Here is a 17,664-nt window from a genome sequence, read left to right on the forward strand (position 1 = left end):
TTATCCGGTCAGCTAAGTGAGAGGCATGCGTTCAATCTCAACAGAAGTTCCAACAATGGTACAGTCCTTAATCGGTAGAGACAGAATCACATAAGCCCACCTACGCATAGTCTCCGTCTGACCTCCAGTTACATTATCTCATGGTTCTTTTCCACGATAGCAAATATAGCCAACCGTGCTCCGGTATCCACCTATATCTCGCAGGTGACAGGAAAATCACCTGACTTCTACCGGTCTAAGCATGGCTAAGCATATATTCAATCCTGGACCTATATAGGGTTAAAGGTATATTTATCTGGACAAGTTAGTTCTATGCATCAAGTGTTTCCAATTCACCTCTTATAACCTAATACATCAAACATAAATGACTCAAGTGATATTTTATAAAACATGGGAGGCTTAAAATGCTTTAGGACTTGCCTTTAAGAAAAGAAGCTGACCGATGATTCGGACACCCGAGTAGGTCCTCAAGAGCTTGCTCCTCGCCTTCTAGAGCTATAGGCTGAGGTGCCTGCTGATATTCCTCTTCTTCTTCGTTAAATTCCAATAGAGTGATCCCCTCGGACGATCCTATATGCATAAGTATGAAATAAGATATCACGAATGCATATATACTGACATGCATGATGTGATATGGTGTGATAAAATGCATGCTCATAAGTGTTCTCAACAGCATTGCATTAAGATGATAACAAGAGAAATTTTCTTTTACTGAGTATGTGTATATCTTTTCTCTAGTAATTAAACAAATTCTCATCAAAGCAATTTTTTGGACTGTAAGACAACAGCCACTAGTTTTGACCATAACTGGAGTTATGCATATCTAAATAATATGGTTGTAGACTTTCTGGAAACCTTATGAAATTTCCTACAACTTTATTTTAACCATATTAAGGTGATTAAGTAGTTATCGAGGCCAAACAATTCCATCTTTCAGATCTGTCTAGAGAACAAGTATTTCTGACAGCAGACTTCTAATAGTTATAATTCTCAAACCATAAGGCCTATGACTATGAAAATTTAACACAAGGTATATAAGTAAGTTATCTACAACTTTGTTATTAACAAGTTTCACATAAAATATCATTATCATCATGAATTTACCACCACAGCAGAAACTATAAATGCAACTATCTAGTTGAATTATAAAGTAATAATTAACTAGCTGCCTATAACCAATTACTTCTAAGCCTAACTAATAGCACCAACAGATCATATGCATCATAAGCATCATAGAAAACATCATGGTTATGCCTAACTAATTTTATTTATATTCATTTATCAATTTCCTTATATAATAAGGTGATTTAAAGGATAAATATTTCCAGTGTTCAATAAATTCTGAGAAAATTACAGTAACCTACAAATGACCCTAATAGTCTATTGTACAATTTTCGTCCCATTTGGATAAGTATAGCCACCTCTACAAAAATGACAAGCTACATATGCTTAGTTTAGCATAGTGAAAAGTGTCAAGCAACAGATTTAATATTTTTCTTACTTTCCTCCTAGCACAAAAATACTGTATAAAATTTTACGTGATCATATGTTATGTATTTTTATCCTATTTAATTTCACTAGAAACTAGCAATTAGTTAGGATTAAATATGAACGCAAGGTGCCGCTGCTATCGATGGTGGCGTCGCTGGTGACCAAGATGACGACGTCCACCAACGCGGAGGCCGCCGCGCAGCTCAAGGGTGTGAACTTGGACAGCATCGTCAACTCGCCACTGGCGCGGGAGATCAAGATTCCGTCGGTGGCGCAGCTCGCGCGGTGGGGCGTCCGGTTCGTGCCGGTGCCCGAGGGCATCGCGGGGATCGCCTTCGACGCCGCGACGGCGACGCTGAGCCTGCCCATCATCACGCTGGACGGCAACACAGAGGTGGTCCTGCGCAACCTGGTGGCCTACGAGGCCGTGGCCGTGCGTGGCCCTCTGGTGCTGGCGCGATACACGGAGCTAATGAACGGCATCATCGACACCCCCAAGGACGTGAAGATCCTCCGGCAGAGCGGCGTGGTGGTGAACCACCTCAAGAGCGACAAGGACGCCGCCGACATGTGGAACGGCATGTGCCGGGCGACGCGGCTGAGCAAGGTGCCCCGGCTGGACACCGTGATACGGGAGGTGAACGAGCACCGGAGCCGCCGGAAGTCGGCGCGGGCGCAGAAGCTGCTCAAGAAGTACGTGTTCAGGTCGTGGCGGATCCTGACGCTGTTGGCCACCGTCGTGCTGCTACTCATGACGGCGTTGGAGACCATTTGCTCCGTGTACCCGTGCAAGAGCAGGTTCGGGTGGGGGATTAATGCGGTAATGGCTGGTCAAGGCATGCAGAGATGGACGAGGGGGGAACCACGTCGGGTGCGCGTGCGTGCGATTTATTCTATAATTTGCTTATAAGATATTCCAGTTATGTTGTTAATACAAATCAGAATCTGATCTCTTAAAAAACATCATTGTGTGTTCCTCTCTTCTCGCAATTGCATTCTCAATTAGATTGTTACTGTAACATAGACATGTGATTAAGTATGAAGGAGCTTATTGAATATGTATTGGGGCATGACATAGTCTCATATGTCAAGACCATGTGCGAGAGTGAAGGGCAAGCTAGAAGCTCGGGACATGACAGACCGTCGAGGCGGTGCAATGTGAGTAGAGGGCTTGGAGCCGATGGACAAGGCAACAATGGAGAGCGAGCAAGGCCAAAACCGATGGACTGTGAAGGCCATGTGAAACTATGAATTGGATCATATTGTTCATGAAGATCAAGCCAAGTGAAGATATGTGCATATCAAGTGGCTTGATGGAGTGAAGATGGAGGAGCTTCATGCTAGCTATGGACAATGGTCAAGGTAGCATGGTTAGCTACACTTGTTCATGACCATTGTTTATCACATGTTGATAAAGATGAATATTGGATGCTTGTGGGGCACCACCAACATGGAGATGGAATGTAATACGTAAGACAAAGGTGTATTTGTAGGGTGTTTTTTTACTAACCATTGGTGTACAAAGAAGTGCATGACCAGATTTAAGATAGATTGACGTACTATCAGGACGGTCATTCTTGTTTGCTAATCGGTTATCTAATGCCGTCCGCAGAGTGCTTGATGAAATGACAACGAGGAGAGGAGGAAGAAGATGGGGGCGGTAACTCTACTAGATTTCTGACGTAGGGTAACCGTATCTATTTGTATAGACAAACAAACACGATCGCTGCTCGACCAGACTTGTCTGGACCAATAAAACAAACACAAGAGATTGCATCATGAAAGCCGTGCTCGAGCTGGCCAGAGCCATGCCAGACGGCCGTGTTGGGTAGGACCATGATTCCAAACAGGCCCTAGGCAGCCAGCCGTGGCAGCTGCCGGTTAGCCAGCCAGTCAGCTAGCCAGGTAACCTGCCAGCCGGGCGCCGGCCGGCCAGCCAGCCAGATCTGGCCGCAGCCAATCGCCAGCTAGCCAGCTAGCCAGCAGCGCCAGCCAGGCGGCCGCCGGCCAGCAGCCCAGGCGAGCCAGCACCAACACGAGCCGACTGAGGACCTGGGTGCCGACGCGAGATCCGGGCCCCGAGGGCCCGAATCCGCCCTGCATGCCACTACCCAACAGTCGCCGCCGAGCCGCTTCAAATCAGAGGGAAGGGTCGGGAGGCCCCAGCTCCGACCAGAGGCCACAGACGCCGCCGCCGCTTCAAACGCCAGGAGGAGGGAGGAGCTCGCCGGATCCGGCCCCGGAGGGCCCGGATCCGCCCCGCCGGCCGGCCCAAACGCCGGAACAGTAGGGGAAGAGGTGGGGTCTCAGGGAAGAGGAGGTGGGGGGAGGATATGCAGGAGGGAGTGCGAACGGTGCCCGCTTTGAGGAGCCGCCGCCGCTCGCCGGAGAGCAGCGGCGGCGGCCGGAGGGGAGGCAGGAGGGGGCGGCGGCCCACCAACCATGGCAGCCGCCGCCACCGCCCACCACCTGCCCGTTGTGCCGCACCGCCTTGCGCCGATGCGGCACATCTGCAGCAGCCCGCCGACGCCGCATCCGGCCCCCCGTTGCTCCGCCACGGGGAAGCTACCCGTCCAGCTCCAAGCGGCGCCGGCGAGGGCAGAGCGGGCTTCAGGGTTCGCCGCACGCATCGCGTTCAACCCCTCCGGGAACTACGACCTCTCCCTCTCCATGGGCGAATACGGTGATTTTTTTCTCTTTTCCCCTCCCACTAAGCAATCAGCGGCATACTGATCCTCTCTGAATCTGAATGTACTACTAGCACTGAACAAAGTGACGCCATCAGGGAAAAATCAACTAAACAATCGTATGAAATGAACTGAGAACAGAACTAGATGACGCTTTCTCCTGGTTCATCCGTTTCAGTGCATCTGAAATTGACTGCATGCTGAAAGGGCTAACTAGTAGGAGTAGCAATTTTGTTCAGATTTCCGTGTTTAGTTACGTTTATTTATGTAGGTCATGTTAGTACATGTCTGACAGCCATTCTGCCCAGAAAATATGTGACTTGCCCAAGCAAGAGCAGCCATTCATGTACTTCTTAATTGTCCTGTGGGTTTACCAGTCTGTCTCCCCGGCCTTAAAACGACATCTGTCTGCTTTAGACCAAGTACTAATTTTCTCCAAGAATTGATCCATTGATGCTATGAGCACTAATATCATACACTACAAAGATAGGCAGTTATATATTTGACACTTTTTTTTTTGTAATCCCCTACCTATTTGCCGTCGGTGTGTCACTGACACATAGGGCTCACCTGTGGCAAAGACGGGATTTAGGCAATTTGCAATGGATGACACTAATTTTCCCTGAGGTACAACCTTTTAACTGACTAACCCTGTGTTTCATTTGTGAACTATAAGAACTTTCTCAGGGATGCCAAGTGTTCTGTGTTTTCAGCCATGCCTGGTTACCATTTCTAATTTTCATCTGAGTGTCTCCAATGTCCATATCCTGGCACCATAATAGTTTTTAAGCCTTGGCATTTGCGCTTGTAAGTAACCATTTGTTTTTTTTTTGTGCGGAGACCCCACAGGTCCAACCTCCGTCGCCGCCTACCGAAGGGCGTTTTGAAATCATTATCAACACTGACATCATCCGAAACTCGACCTATCGCCAGTTCAGGAAGCACTTGGTGACTTGAGTTCCTTAACAGCAGGTTCACAATCATACCTAGAGCACCATGCCATTAATTTCAACTAGCATTCACCAAGTTTGTGATCTGACAAGAACTTTATGTGCATTGTTCAGCTGATTCAAGAACTCTGTTGGATCAAACTGTTGGGTTTACCATTAATTACGAGAGAGAGGATGAGAGTACAGCACGCGGGAGTTGTCAGAGTTTCCGGACATACGGCCCCTATGGTTCGTGAGGCTTGACGCTGCTTACCCTTGGTTCCCGGTTGTAGTTGACTGGAGAGCCGGCGAGCTTGCCAGATACGCTGCAATGCTTGTCCCTGACCAGGTTCAGAGAAAAAAGTGGTTTTATGCACCCTTTAAAAATTTTAGTGTACAAAACTTTGTGGATGGATAATCTGCAGATGAGCATGCAAATGGGTGTGGTCTTCAACCTGGAGGCGCTGGAGCTGTTCGTGATGAAGAAAGTGTTTGCTGTGGAGACTTGGCTGAAGCAGCAGAACCATACGAAGCCGAGGTTGAAGACGGCAGACATGGTCAGGATGGGTTTCGGTGTCGGAGACGAGCTATTCGACTTGATCGAGAAGTACCCTGTCCATCCTTCGTGATGAAATATACAAAGCTGAAAATGGGGATCCGATCCCACACAGAATCAGTTACAGAATTGTACAGAAAGGTACGTTTGCTTTCTTCCAGGAGCCCTTCTGATGCTGTCGTGTTGCTCATGGCCTTTTCGCTCTGTTGTTCTCAGTTGCAGCAAACGAGGGCTGGTGCCCCTGCTCCTGTGACCGCAGAGTGTCGCTAGCTTGTCTCTGCTTTAGAAAATAACAGTGTGGTCTACAGTGGGATGACTTACTTTATGTCATCCTTTGGTGTAGAATGAATTTGCTTTTGCATAAATAAAACATTCGATTTTGAAAGGAAATCGATTACTGGAGAAATAGTAAAGAAAATCGTTCCCAAGCGGACGACTTTGAAATGTGGTTCCTCCGGTGCACAATTTCTGGATTGTCTTTCTTCAGGGATAGGAAGGACGACTTTATGTTGTCCAGCGTGACTTTTCAATTTTGTTTGACCACAAAGCAAAATTGGTGCACAAATGTATTTCATTGTCTTCTCTATTTGTTTGCGTGTTAACTCTCCGTTCCAAATTATAAATCATTTGGGCTTTCCTAGGTACATAATCTTTATTATGCATTCTCGGTACACAGCAAAAGCTATTAATCTAAAAAACCTAAAATGACTTATAATTTGGAATGGAGGGAGTATTTAACAATATTATATTCACATGATAGTTTTGTTGCCAGACCTCTACCGCTGAAACAATAATACCGTTAAATTTTAGAATAAATCTAGAAAAATATAAGCACCCGTGTTAAGTCGAGGATATATGGCCGGCTGTGGTAGCTGTGGGCGGGCTGTAGCTAGGCTGCCGCCAGCTGGGGTGGCTGAAGTTGGCCAGAGGCCACTAGGCTGGCTGAGTGAAGCTGGGCGCGTAGCAGACGTGGCCGGGGATGAGCAGGAGGCTGCAACCAGCTCACGACCGCCCCGGCGTGGCCGCGGGTAGCTGCGACCTCCATGGTGTTGCTGTGGCCGACGATGGCCGGCCGGAGATTGGACCGCGCGGCGAGGTTCGGTGCGCGAGACGAGCATCGGTGGCGGCTTGTGCGGCTACTAAGGGGGTGATTGGTTGCACGTAGGAGGCCATCCTGAGCCCCATCCCAGCACCGCTCGGTGCACTTGGCCGTGTTTGGATGTCTGCCTCGCATCCTTTCCCTGCTCCATCTCATTCATCTTCACCCCTCCATCCCGCATGGATCCGTCTTCTCGATTCCTACTTCCCTCGCGATGTAGTACGACGCGATGCACCCATGATACAGAGGTCCATGTGTCATACACTCAAAACTTCCATTCATGCATGCAACCAAACAAGATCTTATCTTGTACTGGACCAACAACAAAGACAACCAAACATGATTGAGTGCACGGTTTGAGCATGCATTTCACCATCTTGGACCGGCTCTTCATCCCGGCTCCCCATCACCAAATCAACCAATCACCCCCTAAGAGTCGAAGGTGACGGCTGGAGATGGCATTGCGCGGCGAGGCTGAGCGGTCTGCGGCTAGCACGGTGCCGTCATCCTCGGGACATCGCAAAGGGGGAGGAGTAGATGGGAGCAGCTGCTGCAGCGGGGAACAGCGGTCTGTGATATAATCAGTTCCAATAGCATTGTTTTTCTATTATCAAGTTTTTGGTGTATAATCTTTCCATAAAAAATTCAAATGATTTATATAAAGTGTTACTATACATTTTTCACAAATAGATACACCTCTCAAATAGTTATATGTTCTAATGACTAATTGTTTATATCCATTCTATAGCACTCTTACATGGCAAATATTGGAACTGATTTGCTAGAAACCATACATTATGAACAAGCTAAGGCACGCAGACTGATTCAACCACCTAAGCTCGACTAGAGAAGTTTCCAATGAAGTTATATTTTAAATAATTGCGAGTCTTGCAAACTAGAGGTGTTCACATGTTGAGATGGCGCTGCACCTCTCATTGAGTTCGAGGGTTGATGAACGGCTCACCGACCGCAAGTTAGAGAACGCTAGGTAAACATTTATGCTAGACAAAGGAAAGAATGCTTCTTGTGTCTATATTGGACCTGCGTAGCTCCGAGCTGAGCTTCAAAAGAAGTTTCTAGGTAAAAAATGACTTGTTATACGACTTATCTGGTAGGCTGCCCATGACGCGCAAAAGTTTCTAGTGCTATTAAGAGCCAAAGAGTAGAGAATCTACTCGCTAGAGAGGAAATAGAAGTGCTAATATATATTCCATACGGTCCATCAAGGACAAAAAGAAGCATATCTCACATTGCGGCATCTCGAGTGCTTAGGCTTGAAATCACCATAAAAGCAAGAATCAAAAGGGTACATAAATTTCATGCAGATGCTGAAAGAGTCTTGTACAACAACGATGGTTCTGTTTTTTAATAAAATCCATGGCTGACAAAACAAATTCTAAATCATTCCAGTACGAGTGTTCCTGCCACTCATGAACCAAGATATTCTTACCTTTATGTAAAATAGCTAAGCAATCGGAGCCCTCGGTCTGCCTCACTTGAACCTGGCTAAGCCAAGACTCACCTTGTCACTGGAGGGCATCAAGAATTCCCTTGACGCTAGCTCAAGGACGTCGTTGGTGTCACTAGCTGGGTCACCACTGCCATCGATGTTGCTTGGCCCTGCTTCATCGTAGTAGCCAGTTGCACCAATGTTGCTGGAGGATTCACCAACGTAATGCGATGGACCAGATGTATGCTATCTATTCAGCGCTGTGAGAGGTTCAGCAAACGGGAACCAATTGAAGGTGGCTTGTTGGGGATTTTGGGTAACCAGCTGTAACTGTGGTGTCGATGCGGGATGATACATAGGATAGCCCATATAGTGCTTCTCCTGTGGATCATTGCTGATGTTCAGGTCTGGCAGCAGCGAATTGCCAAGATTGATTGCCCTAGGCTGGTGGGGCAATTGTGCAGGTAGGTTTGGGGAATTGAGGTGCATTTTTTATCTCAGGCGCCGATGTAGGACGACCCTTGGATTGATAATTGGTAGGGATGCCGGTGGCTGTGGTGCTGCAGATTTGGAGTCCTGTTTCAGGCTGAGGATGTACTCCTCCAGGATGGAAAGTTGCTTGGGTGGCACTTATTGACTTTTCTTCTTCTTCTTCAATTGACGCTTTGAGTTCCAATGATTCTTGATGGCATTCTCGGGCCAGCCTGGGATGAACCTTGCTATTATTGACCAGTGCCTTCCATAGGATTTGTGAGCTTGAATAAGCACCATATCCTCCTCCTTCGTCCATATGTCATTTTTGTGACAAGTTAGTAATATGCAAGAATATTTAGCATAGCATTTCTAAACCTGAAGAGCATACTACTAAATATTCATGCCTTCAATTGCTCAACCATGTGAAATAGCAAAAACATTCAAATTGGCAAAAATATTAGAGGTGATGGGTTTCCTAGCTAGGCTTAGCATTTTGGGCATTTTTTTTGGGATTTCCATAATTGTCATCCATGGAAGAGATCTAGAGGATTCCGAACAACAAAATGGAGAAAGAAGGGGCTTGTGGTGTCAAGGTGGCAAGGGCACTACCAATAAGGGAGGTGGGAGAATAAATGGTGGCTAATGTTGCTCATGGAGAGTGTAAAATTATGTTGTTTAGAGGTAGTGACGGTGGTTATGTCTCCTACGACATGGAGAGCCACAAGAGGAAAGATTTGGGTCCATGTGGTGAACGTTTCTTAATTTATGAACACGAAGTTCCGTAGTAGAAAGATTTTTAATGTGTCTCTATAAAGTTCTTGATACAATGTTAGTAAGTTTTTGGTGCCCAACTTTGGATTTGCATGTGCACGGTTATATATTGACACATGAGTACAAAGATTTGTATCCAAAATTACAAATCTATTGTAGAAACCGGAAACTTGTGTATCCAAACCTATTGTAGAAACCTTTATGTGGGGTTAGATAATTCAAAAATATCATATACATAGTGTTTTGAAAAAGGAAAAATGAGGCACTTGAGGATAAACAAGCTCATTGGAATTGATACGAGAGTATAAGGAATCTAGGAGAGAGAAGGAAATCAATTTGTTTGAATAACAGTGCAAGAAAACATGGGCAATTAGATCAAGATCTAATGGCAGGAATCAGTAAATAAGGTTTAGAAAATAAATGCATTATCTAAGTAGTAATGATTTGGGTCTAAATCATATATATACACACAAATAGACCCTAACAAAAATATGGTAAATACAATTTTATTGATTCTGTTATATCAAATTTAGCATGAGTTCATTTTGTCCCTATCAACAAAGTCTTATTTTCGTTGAACCTTAATTTTCACAATCATACCATTATTGTATATATGGTAGGTGTAAAATGAACCTTTCCATCACAATTCAAATCCTATGTTCAACAAATGGACTAGCCAACACTTGAACAATTCAACTCAACATTTTAATATGTTTCCTATGGCTAAAAAGTATGGTTGCACGATTTAGTAGCTTTGATGAGGAATTCGCCATGTCAATAAGGCATGCTTCACCAGAACTATTCCTTTTTTTTATAAAATATCTCCTTTTATAATGGTAAGCTAAGACATTCAACATCGTTCATGTATAAAGCTCACAGGAAATTCCTTAATAATCCTACGGATTAAGTAAGCCACCAAAATTACAGAGACTATGGCCTTGTTTGTTTCTACAGATAACAACATGTCGCATGTGAGCAAACATGAGATCTGGGCTGCATCATGCGTCATGCAATTCAAATATCGCTTTTCATAGGCAAGTGTAGCACTAGGACACGCGGTGGACGCAACGTGTTTTGGTGGGTTTTCCGCCTTCCCGGCTTAAACGCAGCGAGAAACTGAACCGAACACGCCTTACAAATGAGCAAACTAAGAAACAAAGGGATTTGACCTTGATGTTGGGGTGCAGATGATTGATCCATCTTTCATGGCACTGCTTGCCAATCCGGCTAGGCAAAGACTGTGCTATCAGGGACTACCTCCCTTCACCAAGATGCATTACCATATCCCTCAAAATGCTACGGATTGGAGAAGCAAATGATTAGATCAAGGATGCAATTCAAAGGCTGAAGTTAAGAAGGGGAAGGAAACAAGTTTGATTTTACATTGTTACTTATCCTCTTCCGCTATCCATGATCCTTTGAAGGATGTTGGCTTGTTGTTAGTTGTTTCTAATTTGTTGTTGTGGAGCTGCAACAATGTCAACAGGAATACAACTAAGGTCTTTGTAGCCACGGGCTATAACTTCCCCCTTTGGCATCTCAAACCCTGCTGGAGTCATACCTATACTAGACACAAGGGAGCTCACATTGAGGGGGTCGCCCATGATTTGAGCACCACCAGCTTGCACTGAACCAAGAGCCACTAGATCATGCTCAAACATGATATGCCCATGGCTAGAGCTTGCAAGGTTCGTCTCCGTCCTCCCATCCGCTGCCATGGGTGGCGCAAGCATGTCGTTGATGAAGGCAGACTCATCAGACGCCATGATCAGATCAAGATCCAAGGTTGGAAGCAACAGAATCAACTCTAGAGGCTAAAAATTTTAAGGTGGGTGAGATTGGGGAAAGTGGAGCATGATGAGGAAAGGATGACGATGGAGACCCAATCCCCTCCTAATATAGAGAACAAGGATGAAACATCAACCATTCATTGTCTTGAACCACTTTCAAATCCAATGGACATAAACAATGCAAAAACATGACATTCCACCTCTTGTTTTTCTTACACTTGTGGGCTATATTGGGACAATTTTTAGTTGGGCCAAAAATAGTCAACCAAGCCCAACATAAGGAGTAACAAGTTTTTGGCCCAAGTTTGTTCCTTTGTGAATAAGTAGCCTAGAGATCTATGTAATGAACCATCATCTCAACTATTGCAATACCGAGATATTAATGTAGGCCAAAGAAAGTAGTCCCTCTAATCCATTTCAAAATATAATGCACAATTTGACTTGGCACGGTCTTTAGAACTCAGTCTTGACACATATCCGTATTACACTAACATTTGTAGCACAAATAACCATAAGAAATCAATTTCTGATTTGAACACAATTAGTTGAAGTTCACAACGCATGCCTAATAACATGTAATGGAGGGAACAGAAGTCGAACTGTTATAATCGGAAAGAGCTAGTCCAAACGGGTTGCCCCTATTACATGGTCCACCTCTATGATGTGGGTCAACCATTCTGCTTGTCACGTGGCATTTCCCCATTATTTCTTCCTCAAGCCCTTAACATTTCTTCTAAGTTCCACTTTGTCTTCCTTGAACTCCAAGTACAACTCCATCACTAATCCTTTGATAGTTTCTAAAAATTCATAACCAGGAACTTTGGAATAGATAGCAAGAATGTTTACTTGATGCAAAAAAACTATCGAATTGTTGGGAACACCATATTGAAGTCTTAAAACATAAAACTCAATGGGTGAAACATTTCATTGAAGGAAAAATTAAGATTCAACGTTTTGGACCTTTTGGCTAGGCCATTGTCCTCGACTCCGTGACCACCAGGTACTCCCATGGTCGCTAGGCCACTTGCTCTTATCTTTTGGTCCAAGTCACCGACAGACTAAGCATGGCTACAACCCACGTGAACAGCGCCCGCGGTCCAATCTCTAGGTCCAGCAGTTAGACCGCCAAGGCTGTTTTAGCAGCCCAAGAAACTCCAAATTGTCTCATTTCAAAATCATTTTCAACCATTGTAAATTTGTTAACTCCAAGTATTGTCCCACAGGACAACCACCACCATGAGCACTTGTTAGCATTTTTCAAATCATTTTGCAAAGGTTTTCAATCTCATTTTTGAATCACCACTCGTCTCTAATTTTAATGATAGGACCTCACAAGTGGCAGTAGATAACGAATATGCAAACACATTTGCCCCTCTTAAAATTATAGCTATCTATCCTAAACTCAGCCATTTTAAACTTCTCTACAAGACCTCATAGCTAGCAAAATGTAACACCTGATGTTCATACCTTTGCCTTGCACGAATCCAATTTCTCTCAAATTGATGTTCGCAAGGAAACATTGTATGACATGGTCACCAAGCCACTTGATATGATTATTGATTCTTTGGCTTGATCTTCATAAGTGGTGTGGATCACTCAAACCATCACATAGACTTCAAGTCCACCAACCTTAGCCTCGCTTGCTCTTCTCCATTGCCTTGGTCCATCGGCGCCAAGCTCTCTACCTTCACTTCACCGCCTCAACGGTTCATCATGTTCCGAGTTTCTAGCTTGCCCTTCACCATTGCCTTACTCCATCAGTGCCAAACTCTATACTCGCACTTCACCGCCTCAATGGTCCATCGTGACTGAGCCTTTTTAGCTTGCCCTTCACCATCTCTTCGCACATAGTCCTTTCTAGCCAAGCCTTGCCTTGGTCTCTTCTTGCTATGCTTGATTTGAGCTTTCCAACATGCTATCAATCATATACATGTCAGTGCCCAACTCTTCTTGTGAACTAAACCAATTTACCTTCAAACACTCAAATAGAATGGTCCGTCCACAAGCATTGTCATTAATTACCAAAACCCAAACAAAGGCCTATATCTTCTAGGGGCCTATAGAAGAAGTGGATGGGGAAGAGGATGATATGTTGAAGAAGAAAAGTATGGTGCGAAATGGCTGCTAGAGTGGACGGATGAGCGGATAAGGATATTTTTTAATTCAATGTGTTGGTGCTTTGATCTGGCTATGTTGTGGACCAACATCTCGGACACCCTACACACAACATTTTTGTTTCACTAAGCATTGGGCATATTTATTATCTTTTTTAAGGAATATGGCCTTGTCTTCTAATAATTGATGTAGGGAAATTGGATAGATCAATATAATTTCTTAGACCGCTCCAATGACATTGATTTTTTGGGCAACTACCTTATTGAGTCCCCATAAGGTGCTAGATGACCAATGTGTGGGAGGGTATGAACCACTTGACATGTCAGGGTAGGGAGTCAATGGCTCTCTTCCACCCCCTCTATTGTTTCCTTTCCCTTCCTCTTCTTCTAGTTTACGGTGAGGAGATGCATGAGGACTATGACTACCAGAGCCTCCCTCTCTCCATTCTGCATATGAATCTAAAGCTTTGAATTCACATCATCCAAAATCAAAGTCTTACATCCTAAATCAAAAGTGTTACATGCTAGAGGGGGCAATTACAGCTGGTGGCTACAACGCCATCAACGACATTCATGTTGACATTGAGGCAGCTGCATAGCCAGAAATTGGAAGCAACAACAAGCCGGCATCCTTCAAAGGATCATGGACAGTGCAAGAGGATAGGCAACAATGCAAAATCAAACTTTTTTCTTCCCTCCTAACTTCAGCTTCTTAATTGCATTCTTAATCTAACTGTTTGCTTCTCCAATCCATAACATTTTGAAGGATATGGTAGTGCAGCTTAGTGAAGGGAGGTGGTCGGTGATTGCACAATCTTTGCTAGGCCGGATTGGCAAGCAGTGACGTGAAAGATGGATCTATCATCTCCACCCTGACATCAGGGTTAATCCCTATGTTTCTTGTTGCTTACTTTTTGCTCATATATAAGGCATGTTTGATTTAGTTTCTCGATGCCTTGAAGGCAGAAAACAAGAAAAATCCAAAAACACACCATGTCCACCATGTGTCCCCGTGCCGCATGTGCCTATGAAAAACGATATTTGAATTGTGTGGCGCATGATGCAGCCCCGATCACGTGTCTGCTCACACTCTGCCATTATCTATAGAAACAAACAGGGCCAGAGTCTCTTTAATATTGTAGGATTACTTGATCCATAGGATTATTAAGGAATTTCCTATGATCATATCTTTATAGATGGACGATGATGAATGTTTTACCTTACCATTCTAAAGGATAGAATTATATAAAAGAGGAATAGTTCTGGTGTAGCATGCCTTTGTTTTTGGTAACTGACATGGAGAATTCCTCATGAAAGCTACTAAATCATGAAACCATACTTTTTAGCCATAGGAAACATATTAAAATGTCGAGTTGAATTATTCAAGCATTGGCTCATCCTTTTGTTGAACGTAAGCTTTGAATTGTGACAGAAAGGTTCATTTACACCTAACACACTACAATGGTATGATTGTCAAAATTAAGGTTTCAATGAAAATAACTTTGTTGACAGGAACAAAATTTGATATTACAGAACCAATAAAATTTTATTTACCATATTTTTGTTCAGGCATATTTGTATACTATAGATTTAGACCCAAATAATTATTGCTTAGATAATGCATTTATTTTGTAATCCTGTCATCTTTCACTGTTATTCAAACAAACCGACTTCCGTCTCTCTCTCTCTCTCTCTCCTAGGTTCCTTGTTCTCTCACATTAATTCCAATGAGGTTGTTTATCCTTTTTTGAAAATGATTGTTTATCCTCAAGTGCCTTCTTTTCCTTTTTCAGAACACTATGCATACGATATGTTTAAATTATCTAACCCCACATAAAGGTTTCTACAATACATTTAAAATTTTGGATACAAATCTTTATGTTCTACAATACATTTATAATTTTGGATACAAAACTTTGTAAGCACATGTCCATATATAACCCTGCACATGTTGATCCAAAAACTAAGCACAAAAAACTTACTAATATTGTATCAAGAACTTTATAGACACATATTCAAAAATCTTTCTATTAGGAAACTTGTTCATAGATGAACATTCTCCAGATGGACCCAAATCTTTGCACTTGTGGCTCTCTATGTGGTAGGAGACATCACCACCGTCATTACTTCTAAACAACCCAATTTTACACTCGCAGCCACCAACAGCAGCCACCATTGATTCTCCACCTCTCTCAATGCCGGTGCCCTTCCCACCTTGCCACCAACATATCCCCTTCTTTCTCCATTTGTTCGGGCTCCTCTAGATCTCTTCAATGCATGACAATTGTGGAAAATCCCTAAAAATTCCTGAAATGCTAAGCCTTGGAAACCCGTCTCCCTAATCTCTGCCAATTTGAATGTTTTTGCTATTTCACACAGGTGAGCAATAGGGAGCATGAATATTTAGTATGTATGTCCTTCAAGTTTAGAATTGATCTTCACTTATGCTAAGCATTCTTGCATATTACTAACTTGTCACAAAAAAATGAAATATGGATGGAGAAGGACGACATCATGCTTATCCGAGCTCACAAATCCTATGGAAAACACTGGTCAACAATAGCAAGGCTCCTCCCTAGGCTGGCCAGAGAATGCCATCAAGAATCATTGGAACTCAACTAAGCATAGCCTAAAGTCAAATCGTTGATTGAAGAAGAAGAAACGTGAACAAGTGCCACCTGGGCAACTTTTCATCCTGGAGTACATCCGCAGTATGGAACCAAGATTCCAATCCGCAGCACCAGACCCACCAGTTATCGATCCGAGGGTTGTCCACACATCAGCGCCCAAGATGGAAATGCACCTCAATGCCGCCAACCTTGCTGCACCAATGCACCACCAGCATAGGGCAATCAATCTCAACAATTTGCTGCTGCCAGAGCTGAACATCAGCGCTGTGATCCGCAGGAGACACACTATATGGGCTATCGTATGTACCCTCCCGTGTTAGCGCCGCAGTTGCAGCTTGTTACCGAAGAGCCCAAACAGGCAGCTTCAATTGGTTCCCGTTTGTGGAACCTCTCACGGCACTGAACAGAGAGCTTACAACTGGTCCGTCCTACTACATTGGTGAATCCTCCAGCAACATTGGTGCAAATGGATACTACTGTTATGACCGGCGTGGGCTATTCACGCCGCAAGCCCGCTAGTGGCTAGGACCCTAAAAGCCCATACTTAGCTTGATTTCCATATTATTAGAATATTTATTAGAATATTTCCTATTTTAGTTGAGAGACATATAAATACTTGTAAACATTATTGAGATGGCAAGCAGAAACATATTGTTTCCGGCTTCCCGAAGGGAGCCGGGAGTCAAACCCTAGCCGCCACCTCTTCTTCCTTCTCTCGCGATCGCTGGCTCCTCGCCGCCGATCACCCTTCAAACCATGCCCACCGATCGTCCACACGTACAACCTCCGATCGGTGAGGGGCAGGGAGCAGCAGCATATCAACTACAATGAAGCAGGACCCAGCAACATCGGTGGCAGTGGTGACCCAGCTGGTTGCACCAACGACGTCCTTGAGCTGGCATCAAGGGAATTCTTGATGCCCTGCAGTGATAAGGTGAGTCTTGGCTTAGACAGGTTCAAGTGAGGTAGACAGAGGGCTCCTACTGCCTGGCTATTTTACATAATGGTAAGAAAATCTTGGCACATGAGTGGCATGAACACTCGTACCTGAATGATTTAGAATTTCTTTTGTGAACCAGGGATGCTATTTTAAGAACTGTTGTTGTTGTACAAGACTCTTTCACTGCATGAAATTTATGCCCCCCTTTTGATTCTTGCTTTTGGTGTGACACATGCGTTAGATCAAGATTTCGAACCCAACCACCTAGGATGCTGCATTGTGAGATATGAGTCTTTTTATTCTTGAGATGAACCGTGTGGAGTATATATTAGCACTTTCGTTTCCTCTCTAGCAAGTAGATTCTCTTTGGCTCTTAATAGCACTAGAAACTTTTGCGCATCATGGGCACCCTACCAGATAGAGCGTAGCATTTTCAATTCAAGCGGTATCACAAATCTTTTTTGCTTTAATTTGTGATTACATAGACGATTGTCACAATTTCATTCATCCACATATCATTCACAAAGAATAAATTGGAGATTTGCTATTGTGTACGACCAACCATCCAATGGCCATACAATATTAATGTCTCATCACCACAATATAAAAATGAACCAAAGGTATTGTTAAAAGGACATGGCATCTAGTGATACAACCATTGAATATAAAATGAGCTCGTTCTTATGTTGCATACCGATATCAATATGAATATGTTGCTAGATGATGACTGATC

At 43.9% G+C, this 17,664-nt stretch overlaps 1 protein-coding gene and 3 pseudogenes across 1 annotated transcript; 3 read left to right on the forward strand and 1 right to left on the reverse strand.

Moving 5' to 3' along the window:
* The first annotated feature begins 1,633 nt into the window (after positions 1-1,633).
* Positions 1,634-2,515, forward strand: LOC136469142 (putative UPF0481 protein At3g02645). Its single transcript, XM_066467456.1, has 2 exons — positions 1,634-2,311; positions 2,498-2,515. The coding sequence occupies exons 1-2, from the start codon at positions 1,634-1,636 to the stop codon at positions 2,513-2,515; spliced, it is 696 nt and encodes a 231-aa protein (XP_066323553.1).
* Positions 2,516-3,289: 774 nt separating this feature from the next.
* LOC136472219 (protein CHLORORESPIRATORY REDUCTION 6, chloroplastic-like) lies at positions 3,290-6,238 on the forward strand (annotated as a pseudogene).
* A 2,016-nt stretch (positions 6,239-8,254) lies between these two features.
* LOC136475385 (uncharacterized) lies at positions 8,255-11,223 on the reverse strand (annotated as a pseudogene).
* A 2,423-nt stretch (positions 11,224-13,646) lies between these two features.
* LOC136469143 (uncharacterized) lies at positions 13,647-16,955 on the forward strand (annotated as a pseudogene).
* The last annotated feature ends 709 nt before the right edge of the window (positions 16,956-17,664 follow it).

This window comes from Miscanthus floridulus, chromosome 8 (assembly GCF_019320115.1).
Source record: "Miscanthus floridulus cultivar M001 chromosome 8, ASM1932011v1, whole genome shotgun sequence".
Classification (NCBI taxonomy): domain Eukaryota; kingdom Viridiplantae; phylum Streptophyta; class Magnoliopsida; order Poales; family Poaceae; genus Miscanthus; species Miscanthus floridulus.

Excerpts from the sequence above, each read along its gene's own strand:
- LOC136469142 (XM_066467456.1), top strand. The coding sequence starts at position 1,634 with ATGGTGGCGTCGCTGGTGACCAAGATGACGACGTCCACCAACGCGGAG.